Below are 23,681 nucleotides of genomic sequence, written 5' to 3' on the forward strand. Positions count from 1 at the left end.
TTGATATGTGATATCACCTTGGCCAAAAGTGAGTATTTAGTAGCAGGTGTGTGTGTATGTGTGTGTCACTGGATAGCCTCTCCCGCAGTATCTCACCTGTTACTCACGTAGCTGTAACACTGGAGGGTGGATCCTTTATTCTGCTCCTGGACCTTCACTCTATTACTCAGAACCAGCAGGTCCAACTCCAGGTCCGTGTCCGTTCACATTAAGTCTGTCACCATGGTAACAGAACTGCGGTCGTGTCTGATGAGGTGATGTGATCCTCCATTGGTTACCCTGTGCCCACTAGGGGAGTTTTACCTGTGGCACATTAACTGATAGTGTTAGGAAAAATGGTAATAAACATCACCAAAACTTGTTCACCATAAATACACAGACATTGGTAAGATAAACACAGACATAGAAAAAGATACATGCACACAAAACACAGTCATCTATTATTCAACATGTCAACAGCTTGGTAGCTAGTTGTCCAGCACATTTGTCTCTCAGGTTACCCCCCCCCACCTCCTAATCATCCTGTTCTCTCCTGCACCTCCTACCACATTTCACAAATCCTTCAGTGCCAAAATCTTAAAGGATAGGTTCACATTTTTTCAAGTCACACAAAACATGTGTCGATTGCGTATGTGTGTATGTTCATTGAAACCATTTTGGTTGGTGTAATCATTCCCATTGTTCATACCGTTTTTTTAAAAGTTACTCATGAAACCTAATAAGCAAGCTTGCAGTGAAGTTTGGCTAAGTTTACTAAACACAGGCATGAAGTCAGAGGATAACCAGTTCACACTCATGATATTAGAAAGACACTCTTCTACAGATTTTGATTATTGAAGTATTCTTCCCTTCTTTCTTTAATTAGCTGTTGTATTAATAAGAGTAGATTTTCGAAGGTAAACTTAAATAATAACCTGTCTTGCACTCCACTGATTGTAGTTTCATCTTCTCATTGCAGCGACAAGCTTCCAGTAAGTTCAGCTTCTGTTCTGAGAACTTAGTTGTGCTGTTGTTTCCTTGGAAACGCCGCAGACGTTGGACTTTGCCAGAACCCTCCATATCCAGTTGGCACTCAGCTTGGTCACCCCCTCACGCAGCCCTGTACTTTAACTCTTCTTCTCCTCCCTCCATCTCTCCTTTTCCATTGTCTGACAGGGCGCTCCTTCAGCTGAGGCTGTGCCCCCCCCCCTTTAATAAATCCTCTGATTCAGAGTTGTCTCTCAGTAAATCCATATGTTCGCTTCTCACAGAGGAGTTAGAGTTTAATGTTCCAGGTGGCAAGAACCACTATAGTAAATGTTATTCATAAATAAATCTCACTTTAATCTCGTGTATATCTGGTTATTTATTATATTTTCAAATATGTTTGCATTCCAGGTAAGCGTCTTCTGCAAAAGTGCACAATTATCAAAAAGGCCATAGGGTTTTCGTGAGCATAAAAAAGGTTAGGTTTTGTTTCGTCCTTGCTTGCCTCCACAGCACCTTAACACCTAAGAAAAAAGGATTATTTTAAAATTATTTTCTCAATTTTATTGTTGTTGCTATCAATTCTGTAACTGTGTTAAATACTAATATGATGAAGTAAATAAAGGTGCTACCTGATGTCGGTCCACGGTCACTTTTGTTAAGGCCAAAGAATAAATGCTAAAGAGAAAAACAAAAAGAGGAACAAAAACTAAAGGAATACAAGGGGTTTAATCAACAGGTGAAAAAAGGAGAGAGAAGAAAAAGAGTGTCAAGAGGTTAATGAAATAAAACACAGCATCAGTACAGCAGATGTAAACTTCCTCACATTCTCTCTGCCATTCAAGTTACACTTCACACTTCCTGTACCAGCCATGACAGAAAGCTTTCTTAGAAAGAAACAAATAAGATTTGAATATGTACCTTTTCCTCTATTTCCTTTATTTGTCTCTTTTGCAAGTCAATCCTGTCCTCCAGCTCTCTAATTCTCTGTAAGGCAAAGACAAGTGTGGTTAGCTGGTCAAAATATGCTAAAATACAAAACTAAAACCATTTGGCCAGAGACAATAATCCTCTGCATATGTTCCAAAAGAAACTGTTGTTAAACAGTTAATAAGGCTGTGATCCAACTTTTCCTGTATATACTCCAAATACCCCTCCTTCCCATCATGCACTCTGTCTCCATGGTAGCTGTGTTGGTTAAGAATGAGCTGCCATGACAACCGAAGAGCAAATTTAACATTGAAAGCTAATTCATTGACTGTGGAATAACATATTAATGTATTAAGATTAGTGTTTTGTCTGCAAAGAAAAATCTTTTATCCAGCTACAGTATCTACAGTACAGAAAGTGGCAAAAACACTTTTACAGCCATAATTTCAACAACTACAACACAATTTTTTTTCAAATGAATCTTTGATGGAGCTGATGCTGAATGATGCAGAGATTTTTATTTGAAATTAAAATCTTTGAGACCTAATAGATAGTTTCATAGACAACTGATTTCTGTGTTAAACTGCAAGACACAAGTACAGAAGAAACTGTCCTTGATCTCCATCAGTAGTTTCCATAAATGTATTTCATTAGTTAGTATATATTATGAGGAGTTTCATGAGTAGAAAATGTGTTGTAAATGCGGATTGAGATTAGGAAAACCTTGTTAGTGAGTTACAGGCTGATTCAAATGAAGTTGAAGGTGCAGTGGTTGTTGATGTCATCAATGAATAACATATACTGTACAAGCCAGAGGTGCAAAACTACTGTGAGGGCTGCAGAGTGGAGGGATACTGAAGGTGTGGGGGATATTCAGACCACAATGATATACACACACTCACACACAGTCGGAAAGCCATTCTGTCTCAGGTTTTCACTCTTTCACTTCTTCATATACACTTACAGATAGAGTTAGAGGTTGCACACACAGGGATACTGCATCTTTTTCATAGCACCAGGGGTCTGGTGGGGTCAGACGTTTCAGACAGGGACCAGGGTTCAGATTGAGGGAGGGCAGGACTTCGTAGCCTGACTTGATTTGTTTTAAGCCTTACCTGCTGGGCCTGCTGTAGGAGCTCCATGCGCTCCTGTAAGATCTGACTGTCAAACTGCCGGCTCTGCCGGAGAATCTGACGCCGCAGCTTGTCCACGGCTAGCCTCAGCTCCTCCCTCTGCCTGTCTGTCAGCGACTCGGCCACCGCCTGGCATGCCGGCTGCTCCTGCTGCAGAGCGCTATACAGCGTGGCCTCCAGCTCCTCGATCCTCTGCACAGCCAGCCACATACACACACACACACACGCAGGTACACAAACATACAGACACACATGGACGTGCACATGCGCATGCAGAAACACACACAGGCATGCACAAGCACACACATGGAGGCACGCACACAAACAGATACACATATGCACACAAACACACACACACATACACACACTACTGTGACCATGGCAGATATGGGGAACACTGTTCCACTTTATGTTGAGGGTTATTTAGGCTCGACCTTTACATGGTAACTCCATTACATTAACAACGCAAACTGCTTTTACTGCTAAAGGTGAATACCATAGTCTCCTGACTGCTCCAGCAAAGTTACCATGTATAAGCCCAGCTTTCACCAACACAATATAAAGTGGGACCATAAACACAAACCAACACCAAAACTGACCAAATAAAACGGTTAGATTTATATGAAGAGTGGCCTAAGTGTTAACTTCTGTTTTCTGGGCACAGCCTATGTAAGTCAGTGGGAACGGAGAATGTTTTAAGATTATTCATGCTAACAAAATCGAACATTAAAAACTTTAAACCCATTCTGTGCAGAATTTTTCTGCAGCTTCACAATTTGTCCACTTCAACCAAGTAACACGGGATATTAATAAAGACATTACATCCTCATATTTTCTACAGTTTAATTGGGTAAAACAATGTTTGGCCTTCTCAGAAAATAAAAGACTATTGGGCCAATAAACAAGAAGCCAAATACCCCGGCCAATTCTGTGGCTTCGATTGTTCACAGACTTTAGACTTCAGGGGTAAAAGATGCAGTATCCCAACAAAATGTGACAAATTTTACCTTCATGGAGCATTCATGACGTTTAATGGGGTTCCAAATGTTTATGTGTCATGCTGGAATGACAATGTTGCACCCTGCCTTTATGCCTTGTACAACTGTTACAACTAATATAAATGAGTATATTTGTCTACTTGAGGCCAGCTTTTGTATAAAGAGACAGGTCATACTGCTCCAGGGTCCATACCATGTAGGCCTGGTCCAAGGCCTGCTTCCTGTAGTCCAACTCTTCCTCGAGGAATCCCTTTTGCTTACTGAACAGGTCCTGCAACAAGATGTAATACTATATAATACAGAATATGGTATCACAACTGAATAGAAGAGTGCAGTGTCTGCTGTCGAACCAGAAAATATGTGAATGGTACATTTTACATCTGGATTTGCTTTTTGAAATTAGAACAGCAGAGAACAAGCAGATAAACAGCTTGTTTTGTGTATACCAATGAAGAGTCAAGTATATCTCCATCTCATACAGTCAAAACATTTGGAGATTTTGTTTTCTAATAGTACATTGATTTTTCACCTTGTCATTTTCCAGGTCGATCATTTTCTGTGTAAGGGCGGCCTCTGTGTTATCTATCTGCTTCAACCACTGTAGAGAGGATTGGGACAAAAGAGGAAAGACGAGTGATTAATGCTTCCTTAGAAAAATAACTGCATTGTTTTCATCCATATGTAATTTAGCAAAACTGAATCAAATGTGTATGTTAATCAAATGTAGTTGTTTATCCCAAATATGGGATAAATGAAGAGTTATGGTAATGTGTGTCCACTGTGTCAGTAAAACATAACATGTCTACCTTTTCGCACAGTGAGATCACTGTCCCTGCCTGGATCACCGCTACCTGCTCCTCATTTCTGAGATTCTACAGAAAATACAACAGAGTAATCGGATATTATGAAATTTAAAAAAGATACCAGATCTTGTTTTACTCCATTAACATGTTTGTACTTACTCCATTATCCCCCAGGATATCTAGTTTCTTCATCAGCTCAGGAATGATTACATCCTGCACACAGGTCAAAATCAGACATCACACTGACTGCATGTAGGCTTAAAGGAAAATAGTCTGAGTTTGTGTTGGTGTGTTATCACCTTGACTCCCTCCTGGTGGCAGTAGATCTGCAGGGCACTGCTGCTGTTCTCAGGGAATGCAGACATGTGGAGATTGAGGGCAGGAGATCTGCGTTCCCTCTCCTACAGAAAGTACACACCATGTTAACACAAATGTACACATACCTAAATGACATCAGCCAAACTTACATTTCCACAGGTCTTACAGTGACGCAACAGTTAATCGTCATATTGCTGGTGGTGCACTATGAGACACAGAATATGAATGAGAGTGAAAAGGGAGTGAATGAGGGATTTACTTACATGGCACTGAAAACATGGTCAGGATCTGCCAAAAAGGGGAGGCAGGTGGGAAGCCTTGGATATCAATGGGAAACCAAACCAAACCAAACCAATAGGGAGTTTGACAACACATGCTGCGACTCAAACAGATGTTACTCTGTCTAAATTCAGACAAAGCTGCTTTCAGTATATCTATATTCTGACTTTAATGTTAAAGAAAAAATATGTAACAGATGAACAATAAATATCCCCAGATTTCACTACCTTGTTAATCTTTCCTTAATTATCCACGTAAATAAACTTTTATCTTATGGGAAAATGTGAAAAAAAAATGTGGGCCATGCATGCAAAAACGAGACACAAAATGAAGATGGGATTGAATGGTCAACTTAAATACATTTTTATTCAATTAAAAATTATATTCATCCTAACACAACATTTTTTCATTAAAAAAATATTCCAGCTCAGAGCAGGGGGTAGGCACACAGCTGCCATGCAAAACAAAGGTAAAACACAGATGCATACAGAGAACTCGTGTGTGTGTAAGTGCGCAGTATGTCTGTCTGTCTGTCTGTCTGTGTGGTGTGTCACTGTATGTAGGTCTTGCGTCTGGAACTGAGATTGTTGTTGTCGCCTCCTGGTGACAGTTTGACGTTGGTACAGTCTCTTACTTCCAGTTCCAGCACCCTGAATTCCAGCAGCTCATTCTGATCCCGAGCGTCCTGAACTTCGGCCTGCAGCCGCGACTCCGTCTGCTGCAACACACACATCTACAGACACACACGCAAACACCCATTTTTGTTACAAGAGTTCAGTAATTTGGCACGTTTCACAATGTATCTAGATACTGGTTCTGCAGCTGAAAAGTTGAGTATTGAAAAAATGCTGTTTTGTATTGGTACAGAGAATATACACTACTGTGATATTGTATCAGCAATACCATTGAAATTTTTAAACAAGCTTTAGCTGACAGTCTGCAATTATACACTTGACATGGTATCTATGTTGCCAAGACAGAGATGCATAAAAAGGGATAATACAATCTACCTTCTCGTGAAGTTCCTGGTTGGTCCTGAGCAAGTACTGTTTCTCCTCCACCCACTTTGAATCCTGCCATAACAACCAAACACAACATCAGCAAGAAATGACAGTGGTAGAAACAGGAAAGGAGGATCCCAGACGGCAGAGTGCAATGACTAAAGCTCTCAGAAACACAATCAGCCAACTCAAAACCTAACCCACACAATCTGCAGAATTTCCAAATGACACATGCAAATGCACCATAAACACACACACACACACACAGGGACAGAGTGGCAGTAGCACAAGTTTATTGATCCAGGGAAATAAAGACCACTCCCAAGATAACAGGCAAAGGAGCAGCATTCATCAATCAATAGTCATCAATAGTCCACTGTAACAGAAGGAACAGAGGGAAATCTGAGGTGAAAAACAGCAGGGCAGTAAATAAAAAAAACAGAGCTGGGTCAGGCCACAGTGGAACAGGCAACATGCAGTGACAGAGGAAAAATTTCACAACAAACGAGAAACTAAGAGCAGTGATATGAATTTATCATAATATTTTCATGTTTCCTTATGATATTCAATATAGGTAATAATTAGGTTGCTCAATGTCAGCATTTTTAAATCTACTTAGTTTGAGCTTCTCCTCTTAACATATATAGATTTGGCTTAGTTGGACCAAAATTATTTATGATGACTTTGAACATATTAGATACATCAACTTCAACTTAAACTGCGTACTTTCATATTCAGAAAAAGTGAGACATTACTGGATTAAGATCTTGCTCATCAATCTATTCTTAGCTGACAGGAATCAAAGTGCTTTAAGCCTCCTCTCCAGGCTCAACGGCACTGAAGGGCCTAATACGAAATAACAACAGGAAGGACAGGGGGTGAGGCAGAGCATGCGGGCACAGAGCTGTGACATCACACATGCAGGAAGTGACATCACAGGATTCTGCGGCAGACCTGGTCGGCATAGCGCCAGCCCAGGAGCAGAGCGGCCAGACAGACATGCAGGAGAGCCAGTGAGAGCAGCACCAGTGAGCTCCTGTCACCATCCCTCGTCTTTGTTACCTGCCCCCTCTCGGCCAGGGCCTTCTCCAGGTCGACGATCTTGGCCTGGGAGCTGCTGAGCTCCGCCTGCAGCTGCTCACGTGTCTGTGGGAGGGAAGATCAACCATTAGGGGCCAGTATGCAAACTGGGTAGACAGCAGAAGAACAGACTCTAAAAACTTTGCACGGTGTTACTGCAAAAACGTAAATTACAATACAATGCTAGACTTGAAAGTTACATTATATAAATTTCTTATGTCACAAGTATGTATAGTTTCTTGCAAAGCTGGGAAGAAAAATGATTGAGAACTGCTGGATGATGGGTAAAGGAGGCAGTGAGTTAAGAAGTACAAACCCTGGCCTCCCTCTCAGCGTCCAGAGAGCCCCCTGTCTGCTCTTGGAGAAGGGCGTAGGCACGCTGGAGAGCCTGGTACTCTCTGGTCAACTGACGGAAACGAAGCTCTGACTCTTCTCGGGACACACACTTTATTTAAGAAAAATAGAAATTAAAGATATTTAAGATATATTAAAGGAGGGCAGGGTCAAGCAAACACAGAAACTTTTACCTTAACTTATTTCAGAGACAGTCTCTTATTCTGTAAATTATTTATTTATTAATTATTTTTATTTTAATGGACAATATTTATGCAGCATACTGTTCCTGTGGCTGCTAAAGTAGTGTAAATGACTTCTCTCTATGTAGACAAATGATTTTCTTACCTCTTCTAAATCCTCCTCTGGAGTTGCAGGCGTGCGATCAGTGAGGTCAGTGTTATAGGAGGTCAGAGAGGAGGTCTCAGAGTCTATCGACTCCTCATCAAATCCAAAATATGTCTCCACAACATGCCTCTGCAGAGAGGAAGAGAGGAGAAAAGAGGATATGCACATTGTTAAATAAAACCAAATCTTGAATTACAGTTTGTTGAGCAATCCATAGAAAGCCGACATTCATCCACAATATATGAAATTTATCTTGTTTGTAAAGAAAATTAGATCACATCAGATCAAGTCTGCATGTTTGTTTACATCTTTCTTGCTATTAACTTTTCCAAACCTCACAGAGTCCTTACCATCATGTTTATATGTCATCTCCTGGCAACCAGAGAAGTAGAGGCAGACTAGGGCACAGAGGCAAATGAAGGCAGAGAAGTAGAGGATAAGGAGGATGTACTCCGTCATGCTGCTGTGAGACTAACAACACCAACTCTAAACTATAAAGCAACTCCCCAAAATACCTCTATCATCTTGGACTACACAAGCTACTCTATACAGCGTTCTGCAGGCCTTTAATAATGCCCAAAAAGCACAATTACTTTTCAGTGCACCCACACAAAACTGGAAAAGCGCACAGCAAAGCTTCTAGTTACAATCAAACTACTCCTACAGAAAAACAAAAGGCCAGTTTCTGTTTTAATGTCCAAGCTTATGTATTCAGCTTCCGCTTTAAATTCCCAAAAAGAGGGACAAATTTCCAGGTCCAAGTCCGAGAGCCAAGCCGCTGTGTCCAACCCTGTATCCACCTCACTAAGGTGACAACCTGGTTCCAGCAGGAGAGGTAGCGGAAAATATCTGAAAATCTACAAACTCCTCCTCCTAGCGACATCACAGACTGTAAAATGTTCCCTTGTGTAATAGCCCGCAAATGCACATCGAACACACACACGTACCACAGCAATGGTTCTGTCACCTCACCCAATTAGATATCATGGTCATGGTACCATAATAAAACTAATAATACATAAAATAAAATAATACAACAATGGAAAAAAAGAATATTTTCCACCAGCTGTGAGGGTGGTTCATGCCGGAGTTGTTGGGTGTGCTGAGCGTGATGCTCCCAGCTGTGAGGGATTCTGTCATTAATGTCTCTTGAGCCCAATTAAACACACACACTCAAGTGAAAACAGTACAGTAAGGATCAGTGAGCCATTGATAGGGTTGTTGTTTAGTTACGCACCACTGGAGGTTTTAAAACTCTTATGGACACTTACTTTAGACAGTTTGAGAGGTTTCCTTCTGTTCTTTTTGCTCATCACCAATCGGTCACGTTCCTACAGACAAACACACAGGAGATCAGCAACTCAAACTTTGCCTCAGCTCCACATCTAAGACTTAGACATGACTCAGTGAGCTGCGCAGGCTTCACACTCGCTCACTTCGCACTGCCTTCGCGGCATAATCAAAACATCAACTGTCATCAGAATATAATATTTCATGCAACATTTCATGCAGGAGTGTCCAATTTTGTCTATTTCTACACATTTTGAGAAAAAATGAGAATGCAAGAAAATGAAAACCAAACTGTACTGATGAGTGTGATAAAGTAGTAATGATGGATAGCAAACAATATAATCACAGGAATAAAGCATGTGGGTTGAAGCCCTTTAAAATGAGGGAATCAGCAGCTTGTGATGAGTCTGGCTGTGTCCACGAGGTAAAGAAAATAGTGTTGGAGGGGTGACCGGTGAAGATGAATACATGTTCTCTGTGTAGAAATTTGAGGTAGTAGTGCTTTCACAATGGGGTGTCCTCATGTCGGGGAGGGAGATATAAATTAAGCTTTATCATCACTGTATATGTAATAATATATAATGATATCGATATAAATTATATGGTATGTTTGCTGGAAAATCAACTGGGAAACAGTTAATAAAATAACCAGAGAGAAATACACATCCAGTGAGGTAAAAAAGTCATGACATTGATAAAAAATGATGTAAAACAAAGAAATGCGACAACTATATGTTATCAGTGGTGATTGATTTATTGACAAATTATAAATGACACTAGTGGTTTGAGAAAAATCGCAACCTGCGTGAGCTCATCAATGATGCCTCGTTGCTCAGCAACCTGCAGCTTGAGGAACTCCACTTCCTGTTCCTCGTGGGCGTGGCTCAGGTCTGTCAGCGAGCTTGGCCGCTTCAGCTGGGGCTGAATGGATTGCTGCTGTGAGGGGGGCCGAGAGGAGGACACTTTTTCCTTCTGAGGGAGGGAGATGGAGAGAGAGGCCACATTATGGTTTGTTGTATGGAGGAATAATTTCACACTATTTCCCAGCAGATGTCACACTTCCTTTTTGATGAAATTCTCAGCAACACCCACGGTTAAGTACCACAATTGCTTATCCTCATCAGATTAAAACTGAAATATCTGCTGTACTTTAAGTTTTTAATCTTTAACTAGAGAGAAAGTGTAGTTTACTGTAGAGGTAAAACATTGGCGGGATGCGTCTCACCATCTCAGCGTTCTCTCGGCTCAGGTTCTTCAGTTTCTCCTCCATGCGTTGCAGCGTTTGCAGGAGGTCGTCATTCTTCTTGGACAGCCGTTTGTTCTTCTCAAACATGGGCTTCATCTGGCTCTCTGCCTCTCGCACCCGCTTCAACTGTACAGAGGAAGGAAACAGGGAGGGGAAACACTGTAATCTTGCCTTGTAGTGAGCAGGAGAGGCCAGGTCAAGGCTATTTTTATTCATGTTGCATAGCTTCTTCATATATTTTTATGTATCTATACTCATAAGTGTAACACTATGTGTGTGTGTGTGTGTATTTTCATTCCTATAATCACTGCATGTATGCACTTCCGCATGCCTGTTCCTCACCAGTTCATTCCTCTCGTCGGCCAGAAGTGCATTTCTGTCCTCTAGTTTCCTGATGACCGAGTGGAGCTCCGCAATCTTCAGCTGGAACCTCCTCATGTCACGCTCCTCCACCTCCTGTGGAGCAATAGGGAGGGGAAAGGGGGAGGAAGACAAAATCTAAAAAAGGGAGGACATGCAGGCAGGCAGGCAGGCAGGTAATGGAGGTGGATAGGAAAGAGGAGGTGGTGGGATGAAGGATGAGATGCCATTTCACAGAACAACTGTGAACCTGTATGTGCAGTATAAATTTCACATGAATGTATGGGCTGTAGGTGCAGGTGTGACTTGTACAGATATACAATTCTGTTGTACATCTCTGATATGATTGCTGCTTTTTCCTTGTCACAAGGAAAAAACAAATGATGCATGCAAAGTCTAAAGGTATCCCTGTTTCCTTTAAAATCAAAATGGTGGGGTGGGTCAGCCTGCCATAAAGACCTGCTAAAGAAACAAAAGCACAAACAGTGTAGTGACTACAGGTAAATTTCAATGTTTCAAAACAGTTTCAATCAGGGAGTCGATGATTGCACTTTTACTCACTGACACCCAAAGCCAGTTTCTTTGATTCCAATGCTACTTCAATGTTTTTGTCAAGGCTTTGTCACCATTGAAAAATCATAGCATTAACAACTAATGCTTTGCATTCTTTGTATGAAAATGATCACATTCAAAGGTAGTAAAGGTAACGTAAGTAAAATAAGTTCTAGCTGCATCACCAGTATCAACCTTCAAATGCTCAAGTTCATCCTGTTACATAACTTTAATGTCTGTATTTGGTGTTATGCATATGCTGAGATCTTACAAGTGTATTAATGCATCATGCACAAACACAGAAGCATGTTTGTGTCTGTGTATACCTGGTTGTTAAGCAGGTCTGAGTTGTCCCCTAGCCCAGGCACCACCTCTCTCTTGGGGCTGCCGTGGTTGTGTCTCTCAGCCTCTCGTACCTGGCCCAGCTGTTCATCCAGGGCTTCCTTCTGAAGCTGAAGCTTCTGGGCATATCCGGCCTGCAGCCCCAGCTCCTTCTCCAGGGCGCACACCACTCGGTCCTTTGCCTTCAACTCATCCATCTGTAAGAGGGGTAGATGGCGACATGGTGGTGGGCAGTGGAAAGAGTGAGTTTTCCATTAAATCCCTGTTACAGCCCACAATAATATTGCTGAAACTGTTCACAGTAAATGATGCAGATATTTCTGAGATCATGTAACAGAAAATACATCAAAACTAAAAAGAAAACAGTTGTTGCATTTATTTCACTTGTTTTACCACCACTGTGTGCACATAAATCAAATAAAATAATTTTTGTAACTTTGTGTAAAGCTGCTTGGTGTAACCTTAAATCTTACACTGTCTACACCTTCAGTCTAACAAGCTGTATACTCTGATGGCTGAGAACAGAATAAAGGAATGATGGTGTTTTTCCTTCTGACAAATGCTCTCACGTCTACTTCCCTCTGCATTTTGTTCCCTGGTATTTCCTGTGTGTTCCATGTGCTGTCCATCAATCAGCCATGCTTTATTCTTAATATTTATTAAGTCTCCTTGCTCAAACATTCCTTTACTGACAACAATGCCTGTTATTGTAGCTGTACTGGTGTAAAATGGGATTAATGAGTAACTGCAGCAGGTATACGACTTATATTTTGCTGATAAGCACCACACGGTGAGATAGGCAAAGACAGGCAGCAATTAGCCTCTAACCCTCAGTGAGATAAACCATAAGTGCAACTGAACATCAGAGGCAGGAAAACAGTGTGGTTGGGACAGACATACTCTATAAAAATAAAAGCTTCTGGGTTTTTTCAAGCTAAGTTATCACAGGAATAATAATACAGTATATGGGGCAATGCAAGGTCTGTCTTTTTACTGCATATATTAGAGTTCTGTATTTTGTAATTGAATTGAGGTTATCTCATTGTGATAGACTCTCCAACAGAGGCCCAAGAGGGAAGTGATTATAAATGCTATCGAACTTTAAAGGCTCTGAAAACCTGTTTTCTCAATCAGCCTCTTACTGTGAGCAATCAAGTCCTAGATGAGAAAACATTGTCAGTTTTGGCTATTTCAATTTGGGGCTTTCTGTCTGTGTGGTCTCACCAGTCGACGGATGTCTTTCTCACAGTCCCGTTTGATGCGGTGCACCTCATCCTGGTGCTGTTGGTAGGCTGTGCGGAGATCTGCTGCTTTCGCTTTATCTGCCTGCAGAGCATTTCCAAGAGCCTCGTCAGCCTGCTTCCTCGCTGTCTTCTGCTCCTGGATCTAAAAGAGCCACCACACATAAAAATATTAATACACACAAAATCAAAAACAACAAAGAGAGTGACACTCACACATTTCTAAACACATACCTTACCCCATTCAAGAGTTGTAATGATAGATGGCCTTGTTGGTCTGGAAAGGCTACAATGAAACAATAGCTTGGCAACAGGCTTTTCCACCCTGCTTCCTGTTTTTCAGCAGTAAATTTACAAAGGTTTACACAGTCCCACATCAACCCTAGAAATAGACACACACGTTGCACTCGCATAATGATTTCAGAATGCCAACTTTCCACAAAAAAATGTTTGTCTTCAAACAGTCTTCTTTGTCTCAAGACAGCCACCACAGTTGACAGCTGATGGCAGTGTGTAAGGGCTTTAAATATGGCACAAAGCACATTAGACAGAGCTGTACTTTGTGAGAAGCAGAGTGCACCAGCTATGGTGTGGAAGACGCATTAGGATTAATACTTGGGCGTACTGGAGGTTGTCACAGTTACCATGTCCATATTTTTCCAAGATCTATAATAAAAACATAGTCAACACAGCATGACAGTCACATCTATACATGTTACAACCTACCTCCTGCTGTAGCTTCAGCCTCTCCCCATCAAACGCCCTCCTGGCCTCCTCCCGAGCCTCTGCGAGAAGAGCATTTTTGAGCTTGTCAGCAGCTCCGTCTCTCAGTGCGTTTACAAGCCCCTGGAGCCTCTGCACCTCAGCATCCCGAATCTTGATGGCACGGGCCAGCTCGACCTCATGCTGCCGTGCCAAGGTCTCACGGGCCACCGCTACCTCACGTAGCTTTTCTTCATGGAGTTTGGCACGCAGGTCAGTGAGCGCGACAGCATGTTTGTGCTGCTCGAGCTCCCGAGCCTGCCGCTGCTCCTGGAGCCGCTCACGGAGCTTACATACCTGGGAGGGGGACACATTTTGCTATTAAAACTGCATGAGAATCCAATTAATCATTATCATCAATCATATCAGAAGCCACCATTGTGTTCATCCATTTGACCCAGTCTGTGTGCAATGACTTTATTCATTAGTTTGTGCCTGGAAGTCTAAAACAAAATGGATGAACAGCAATTGAGCAGTGATTTATTCTCCAACAGAGAGCACTCAAACAATTATGGTTTCCTTGCATGTACCTCTTTTTATCTTTGTCTGCTCAGCTGGACTGAATCATGCTCATTTTAAATAAGCAAACAAAAAAAGGTGAATTCCATCTGATGTATCTATGTACTTGTCTCACCCTGTCAGTATTGATATTATTATAATATACTTTGTGCACTGCTGCTCATATTCTTACACCTACTGTTTCACATGCCATCTTGCAAATGCTTTTTATGCAAATCGCAGAGTGCATACATTTTAAACAAGGCTTGCAAGACCCGAATCACTTTGCACTTACTGGCATTCTCCATGTACAACCATGAAGGATGCAGAGACAGGCACAGACAGCACAGGGAGGTATCTGTGTGTCAATCAAAAGATACAAGGAGCGAGAAACCACCCTGACAGCTTTTGCAAGACTTAATACAGAGTTAGACGGGCAGGCTACAGTGGGAAGCCACTGAATAAATATAATGCTGACTGACGCTGCGGTGTACACTGATGAAAATGTTGTCAAAATGGCATGTCACGGAATTTGCAGAGGTATAAACTCGTACTACCTCTTCATAAGTGTGCTTACATTGAATGTTAGCTTCCGCAAGTAATTCTTTAAAATCAGCCACCATCTCCTTGTATTGTGATGATCTAAAGGGGACTACATCTCTACTGTTCTCTATCATAATTTTTGTACAGTGGGTCCCAACCTCTTCCTCCGCTTTTACCTCCCCCTCACCTTGCCCCGCTCCTGCTGCAGCTCAATCTGGATGTCCATGAGTTTGCTCCTCAGCTCCTCATTGGTGGCCTGCACTGAGTCCGCCATCACCTCCGATTTGTCCGGCTTCCTTCCCTTCTTAAAGGGCGGGGCCGCAGGGGGTGTGGTTGATGACATAGCCCTCCGACCGCCCAATCAGGACGGTCAAGGAGTGCCAGGTGCAGCGAAAAGGAGGAGAGAGTCAGGCGCTGCTGCTCCTCCCTGCGAGGCCCTGCATCATCATCATCATCAACATCATCATCATCATGTCGTTGTCAAGTCTACATCATTGCTGGAGGTTGCTGAGAGTTTCTATTTGAGAGACACAGACAGAGAAACAAAGAAAAGGAAAAGATGGAAAAAGAATGAGTCAGTGTTAAAAACTGGGTTACACAAAATTACTCTGCGCAATACTTTGGGTGTAAGCCACATGACGCACTACAGCCTGGGGAAAACAGACTATTTTTGGGACTAACATTTACACTCTCCTCTGTCACTCTCCTCTCTCTAACATATACAGGTGGGCCATTTATCATCATCCTATTCCAGTCCCCGAGCTGTACTTAGAAGCACCATAGTGCATGAAAATGTGTCTGACCACATCAATTTTGCTCCCTGGCCTCTCACATCTCCCTCGAGTCGACACTACACTTTTTCAGTAGACATAAATTCATCCCTTACTTTGATGAAGCCTTTATCCAGAGATCAGAGGTCAGTTGTTCTGGACCTGAGGAATAAGGAGCTGTCCTAGCAGCACTGTAGTCCACTTAACCCCTGCAGAATAAACTAATCATGTGTCAGCACTTGTTTATCCCTTTAGTGTAAATTTGCTCAACACTGACAGCCCGTACTAAAAGAGTTTGAGAGAAGTCTCCTTGGAAAATCTGATGTTTGTCTGATCTTTTCTTTATTCAATTCAGCTTTTCTTGTTCATCTTTCCATAGCCGTCTTTTTGTCTTCACACCCTCTCAACAAGAAATGAATTACTGTTTCAAATAGATATCTGATTGATTTTGTCTCAACTCCTTGGCCCACGCAAATGTAGATGGCAGATGCCGCTATAAGTGCCATTCGATCTTTCCACTTTGTCCATCAGTGCAATACAATTGCAAGACTTGTCTCCACCTTTCTCTTTCTAAATATATTTGACATGTCGGAAAGAGTGGCCACAGACCACTGGCATTATTTTTCTCAGGTTTCAGAGCTGTAAATCCAAATAAAGCAGCAAATCATCGCAACTTGAAAAGCTGAAAGGAAAAAATCTTTGGTATTTTGCTTATAAAATTACTTTAGAAAATTGACTTTATCAAAATTGTGGAAAGTTAATTTTCTGTTCATCATTCAACTAAATTATTTTTCTGATAGTTTTATCATTAATTCAAAACCATTACCAATATCATTGATATGAACCAGCAAAGCTAGAAAAAAGCATGACACTCAACTGAGCCACGCAAATCAAGGCAAATACAATCTTTTAAATATTATTCATTAGTTAACTCTCTACTCCTCCTTTTCCCCACTGAGGGCAGGCTGCTGCTGTAGCTGTGTAAGCAATCGTATATTGGGCCTGCTTTGTTGTAGATGTGTTACTACAATGGCACGCATTCACCAAGCTGAAAGTTGACTCCTTTAATCTCTTCCTTAAAATGATTTGTAACCGAGTAACCTTACAGTATCTCTGCTAAACACACAATAAATAATGCACCAATGAGGGAGCTGAAGCATTAAGCCAGCAGGCGCTTCCATTTTTTTCAACACACACATTAAAAAACATTCATTCAACACACACAGATGGCAATAGTTACCAAGGCAACCCTTACTCTAAAAAACTCTATTCCTCTCATAGCAAAGGATGATGGGAAATAGTCTCACGGTGCATTTGAATCACACACACACACACACACACACACTATGCACACATTATTTTGTTATCTCGTCCAATCTCTGAGATGAGCTTGACTGAGTGACAGAAATGCTTTGATGCTGGGGGGCAAGGCAGCTTTCTTCCACATGGATTTTTACACAGCACACACAGTCAAACACTGGGAACCAGTGAGGATGGGAGAGAATAAAGAAAGAAAGGATGGAGGAGGATTACGCCGATACAAGAGAGCCAGAGAAATGGAAAGAGCAGGGAAAAAACATGAAGAGTACGACCAGAAAAACCAACCTTCAACTATCTGCCCCCCTCTCCTCTTACATTCCCTAACCTCTCTCATGCCTCCTCCCCCACTCGCTGGCGTGGTGATGTTACCAAGCAGAGGCAACTGGTGATCTCACTCTCATTCACACAGACAGAAAAGAGAGAGAGGCAGAGAGAGATCATTCACAGAAAGCACTGACACAAGCACACATTCTCTGACTCTTAAACAGATCAACTAGGGACTGATACAGCTGACATCTACGCCCACAGGCACCAAAAGCTCTCTAACTGGTAACAAACGTGTATTTATTTACAGTGGGTCAATAGAATTGACTCACAATCGTGTGTACTGGAATGTGTGCACATAATTTACAAGAATAAAAAATGTTTCCTGTGCACTTTTCACCCTGCCACTGTCTTTAGCATGTCTGTGCATGCCTGCACCATTATCGGATACCAGGTGTACCCAAGCTGAGGGTATAACAGATGGTTTCACTGGTTTCCCTTCATAGGGGAAGGAGGCGTGGACGCTCATCCTACCAATATCTGAATGTGATGCTCTACTTCAGAGGAAATTAAAACTGATACCATAAGTGGTCAAATACATGTCAATCATTTTGGTCATCACATATTGGTCTTGACATATTTTGAGTCACAGCTGGTCCACTAATGAACTTTGCTTGGGTCACAACATCACTCTTGATAAATAATGTATGGTACTTTTGTCAATTGACATGAATCCAAATGCCATCAACCACACACAATGCCCACAAATCCTTCTGGAGCCATGTGGTCCCAAGCTGGTAGCCAGAACTTAACTCTGAGAGTTTATAGGGGAAACTGGAAGTTTTTATGGGGGAACCAAGAATCTAACAAGCACCTTTAATGTTCACAGAAGCAAACAAAAGCCAGCACAGGTCATAGACCTCACTGAGGTCTAAATTAACTCATTGACTCTGAGTATAAACAGTTGCCTAGGCAGCTTACATTGCACTAGAAAGCCTAAATGTTAAAACAAAACCTTTCAACAGACTAAACTAAGATCAAAAAATCATCATCAACCCTTCTACCCCCCTGATATAGCTGATATAAACCCATATTCATAAAGAATAAGTGAGAGTTGCTTGAAGTGTGCTGAGGTTTTTTTACCGGCCCCACACTGCACTCCACACGAGTACAGTCTGGTGTCGCATGGTTTTTCTCCTCCCCTCTCTCTCCTCCTGTTTTCCCCCCCACTTTCCCCACCACTATAAAATATGGAATTTCCCCCCTTGGGGGATCAATTAAAGTGAATTGAACTGAATTGAATTGAATTGAACACAGCAACATAAAATGCACCTTCAAGGTCGCTTTAAATGCGGTGAATGTAGCACTGAGACAATCAGCTAAACAAACAATGGAGCTAAATCGCTTGATGATGACTGCAAGAAATAAGTGATGAAGAACATCTGCAGCAGCTGAGGAGTTTCACAGTTAAACCAATTGCTGCTTGAGAAATGGACTCTGACTTTGGGTCACCCTGAAAATGTCAGCAACAAAATATGTCCATCAGCATCAACACAGCATAAGAACATTAGCTCAAGCATAGCATAATCGAGGCTTTAGGTTGTACCTTGCTACCACGGGCTGGTGTTGAAACCTTGATCCTCTCTAAACCGGCTGAACAAAGTGTGGCAAACATATAGGCAGTTTCATAACCGCCCCAGGAAATCCCTCTTCTCTCTGTATAATGGCGGGCCTGTATAAGGTTACAACAGAGTACTGGATGGTGTGTGTCCCTGGGCTTCACCTTTTAGTTGGAGGATTTTAATGTGGGAAGCGCCAATTTTTGTTTGTGTGTTTATAATAAATGTCGGTAGTGAACTGTACAGTATTGTGGACAGTGGTAGAGCAGCAAATTCTTAAAGCAGGTGCCTAAAATAACTTACTTTAACAGCTGGAGACTGTTATGATCATTTGAAACAAGAACCCCTTGCAAATAAAAAATGTCCGCCTACTATTTGGCAATAAAATCACCATTTCAGGTTCATGTGGTGGCAGAGTTACTAAAACTTCTCTGCCAGTTGTTTTTCTGATGGTTTGCAGCATGCTTTAGTACTACAGCTATATAGCCAAATGTAAATATATCAATAAAAAAAGCCTTTTTATACCTGTATATAACCTATATGGTTCCATCTAGGACTTCAACTGATGATAAGCTTCATTAGTAATTAATCTGCTGATCATTTCTCAAATAATCAAGTCTGTATTCTATGGAACATCTGAAAATAGTGAATAATGTGCTCATCATATTTTCTCAATTAACACACCTCAAAACTCCTATTAGGTCAATATTAATGAAGTCATGCATTTAGAATAATTCAAGTGTATTGTAATAACTATTAGCATTAGTGCAATAAACCTGTCCTTGGTAGACACCTGAAAAAGAAGGCTTCCAGAAGAAGAAAGCTTTGTATTAAATCATTATTAACATACACATTGTGATTTAGACTTCACTAAAGGCCATAATTTATTAAACAACTGTAGTTTTTGAGAAAAACCCAAAATCTAATATTGCATTTACTTGTGAATTTATTTGTGGATTTTTTGTGTCTGTGATATAAGAATATATAATAATGCACCTTCAGCACAGGAACTATTTCAAGTTATAAATTAGGTACAAAGTGTTGGCTGAACAGGTGTCTTTGCAATGGTCACAAGTGTGTCACACTCTTACAGATGGACCTCCTCAAAGCTAGAACAGACCACACACACACTCACAGAGCGTCAAACATTAACTAGACATCAGTGAGACATACGGTTTCAATAAATACATAAAAGAGATGCAAATGGGAGCTTTAACAAAGAATCATTAATTCTCTGTCTAGGTTAAAAACCAACAGTAAATGTGTGGACAGACAGAGAAATACTCCTGTTTATACTACGCATTTGTTACAGTGCCTCATCGGATTGTATATATATATGAACACAACACACATACATCTTCACTGCATCAGTATCAGCAGAGTGTAGACTGTGAGAGCAGGTCTGGCCATACTCCAGACATCCACAGTCCACACACACACACACACTGACACACACACACACACACACACACACACACACTCAGCAGTCTTGTGATACTACTAAGACACTTTAGAAATCCCATGGAGAGTCTAGTAACCCAGCCAAATGCAATGCTAGTGAAGCATATGACCTAAAAACTACTATGCCAACAAGTTACTGACCCCAATGACTAGCCAACCCAAACAGATAAACAATGCATCAATGTCTCTGTGACACATGCATACCACCTACTCAGTCATGCTATTGCTAGTTTAATTTCTCAGGGTTTCGATCTATAGTACCAACTACAGTGTCAATGTGGTCATTCGCTGCTGGAGGCAGTGTCTGTTTCTGGCCTGTGAACATATATCTATGGGTATGTTTTCTTTTGCATGCATGAATGCATGTGTGTGTGTTTGTGTGTGTTAGCAGTGATAGTCTCTCCTCCTTCAGAAAGACATGACAGAATAGTCAGTAATGTGATTAACCTTGCCTCTCACTCTCTCCCTCTCTCTCTGACTACACATTGGTCAGCACTGACTGGTTGCTATTTAACCCCTTGTCTTACATATAAATATTTCAACGTTGTACAGACATTGATCTCAGTCTTTGCATTAATATGATAGGATGAACTACCCTTGTATGTCTTGGTGGAAAGGTTATAAGTGAAGCAAGTGAAGCAAGGAGAGAGGCATCCACATGTGGGTATAGTTCACAGGGATTATCCTGCTAGCAGCCCCCCTTTACTCAAGGAAGGCAGGGGTCTGGAGGGAGAGATAGGATTATGAATGAAGAATAAATGGGATGAATTAAGTTAAGGAGAGGAGCGTGGATAGAAGCAAGGGGTGAGGGGGAAAAAGAGGGGGAAGCTGTGATGTCAACAGGAGTCCCAGTGAATGTCAGCATTCAGTAACATTACAGCTAACATAGAGTACATGGATAGGTTAAGATCAGGATGAAAAAAACTAATATTAAATAATCATAAATAGACAGTAAGCCTGTCCTGCCACAATAACAACTGCATGAGATCTATATAGGAATCACTTAATACAACATGTACAATAAGCACAGCATGCATTATGGTTTTTGCAGCATGCTGATGCAGGCTGGTCAAACTGAAGTGAGTGTGCAACACATGTTGGCTGTCCACTGAGGCTGATTTACGAGCCTCTGGGGCCGCCTGCAACAGCAGCAAAAGCTGTTGTGACAGACAGGACTCCCCGCCGGTAAACACCGCAGACAGGCAGAGCACACGCGTGGCAGAGGGCTGGTCTGGGAAAGGGATGTGCTGGCGATGTCGGGATGGCTTAATGCGATGTGGCCAGCTCTCTAATGAGCTGTCAAATGGGGGATTACAGGGCAGAGTGCTGCTGGAGGAAGCGCCTTTACACTGCTGACAGCCTGGCTTGCCCGGCTTGCCAACCACACCCCACGGCGACATGCACGGGGCTGCTGCTGCTGCTGCTGCTGCAGCATCCTCCGGCCACTGAGGTCGGATGTCCGTGATGTTTGTGGATGTTTTCTGTGTTGAAACACTGTCATGTAGCATCTCTACAGACTAATGTGGTCCAGACTCACACCGGTGGCCTCCCTTACACCGAGGCAGGAAGCACAGCTAAGATAACATACCAGGGGGTCGAGGACAGTGAAAGCTGCTGAATATTAATCACTCGTGTCGGGTAACGTTATCATCACGCCTCATACTTCCTCTTTTGCGAGCTGGCAGACACCAGAGATGTCACACAGGTCCACTGTGCAGCCACATCCCCGTGTGGGAAGACGTGAGGCTTGGCTTGGTTACTACAGCTAGCTAAAACTCGAAGCCACGTCCGTTTCTGCATCGTTAGCACATGAAACACGGATGTCGGGTGCATGAGACAGCAGCTAAACCTCCTCCAGAGTCCACGCTTCACACACCAGGAGTTGTCTTTACATTGAAGAGCCAAAAAAACTCACCTGAAATGGAGGTCCGGTGGTCACAAGTGGCCCGATGTTGGGAAACGCCGCTGCCTAATTTGCTTCACATCCAGGAAAAGGGAGCAGAGAGCGGCCGTGAGCTCAGCTGCAGCACTCAGCGAGGAGCGGCTTTATTCCTCTGGTGTTACACACATTTTCCAGCCGTTAACTTGTACTTCCAGCGGTGCTGTGATGTGATGTGCTCCTCTATAGCTACAGACCGGACTCTGCTCAGGGCTTCTCCTCCGCCTCCTCCTCCTCCTTTCGCGCCGCACGCTGACACTTTGCTCCACGCCCACACACACACACACACCACACACACACACACACACTTGAACACAAACATACACTTGAACACACACTTGAACACACACACTTGACATCATCTGTTCCTGTACATTTCTTCCACATGCGTGAATGGATGAATAAATAAATAAAACTATCTTGTTGCATATGTCTACGTGAAAGTGTAGGGGAGGTGGGGTATATGTATATAAAAAAAAAAAAAAAAACCCGGGATGGCGTCGCCGGTAGCGTGATAGAAGCGCGACACCTGACTGCGTGTTCAAGAATGACACCGCGCGCAGTGAGTGCGTGGACACGCTGCCGGTGCGTGCGCCGTCAGGAGCTCACGAGCACAGAGAGTGAAGACATTTGATTTGCGTGGACCCAGAAGATTTGTGTTATTTATCTCGGTCTTGTCACCCGGGCTTGAATTGTTTCAGATTTTTCCCTTTCCAATGAAAATGTATTGTTTGGTTTTTTTTTTTTAAATTTCCCATCTATCAGAACAAATCAATTCTGTACCATTAATCTGATCGTAATAATTTCAAAATGACGTATTCATAAATCAAAATTTTCCAATCAGAAATCAGACTTTACAATATTGAAAAATGAAGTCAAACAGTGCATCACCTCGATTGAATTTTCCCAATAATAGAAAAACATGAATGCATACATGTTTACATACATATGTGCCCATTATAACATATTTATGAGGTGATTTTTGAGTGCTGTGATTTGTGTTGATGTTCCTACCCCTGGCATTGCTTATTCATCCAATGTCTATGTTTGTCATGGCGTTTGTCAATAAAAACACTGATAAGACCAAAAAAAAGATAAAAATAATGCATTTATTGTCTTTTATTGTCTGTAAGAGCAAAATAAGTGCATTCAACTCATCAAAAGACTAAACAAGCAAAAGAAAGTAAAACACTGTTCTAGAGCTTGGTTACCCACAGACATTATATCTACATAAGGCTTTACGAGTTGTGAGTAAAATCATCTCCTTATGTCTTTCCTTTTTTTC

The 23,681-nt window shown here is 41.9% G+C and overlaps 1 protein-coding gene across 1 annotated transcript; it reads right to left on the minus strand.

Annotated features, from left to right (window-relative positions):
* Positions 1-1,423: 1,423 nt before the first annotated feature.
* jakmip1 (janus kinase and microtubule interacting protein 1) lies at positions 1,424-22,594 on the minus strand. Its single transcript, XM_070836670.1, has 23 exons — positions 22,373-22,594; positions 15,211-15,540; positions 13,947-14,279; positions 13,204-13,365; positions 11,964-12,176; positions 11,068-11,181; positions 10,705-10,851; positions 10,281-10,451; positions 9,461-9,520; positions 8,190-8,318; positions 7,825-7,953; positions 7,491-7,574; positions 6,438-6,500; positions 6,062-6,160; positions 5,130-5,231; positions 4,990-5,043; positions 4,834-4,899; positions 4,557-4,625; positions 4,221-4,298; positions 3,012-3,221; positions 1,888-1,953; positions 1,599-1,675; positions 1,424-1,490 (listed from the first exon to the last, which is right to left on the minus strand). The coding sequence occupies exons 2-22, from the start codon at positions 15,364-15,366 to the stop codon at positions 1,625-1,627; spliced, it is 2,556 nt and encodes an 851-aa protein (XP_070692771.1). The 5' UTR covers positions 15,367-15,540; positions 22,373-22,594; the 3' UTR covers positions 1,424-1,490; positions 1,599-1,624.
* Positions 22,595-23,681: the final 1,087 nt, after the last annotated feature.

This window comes from Pempheris klunzingeri, chromosome 9, assembly GCF_042242105.1.
Source record: "Pempheris klunzingeri isolate RE-2024b chromosome 9, fPemKlu1.hap1, whole genome shotgun sequence".
Taxonomy (NCBI): Eukaryota; Metazoa; Chordata; class Actinopteri; order Acropomatiformes; family Pempheridae; genus Pempheris; species Pempheris klunzingeri.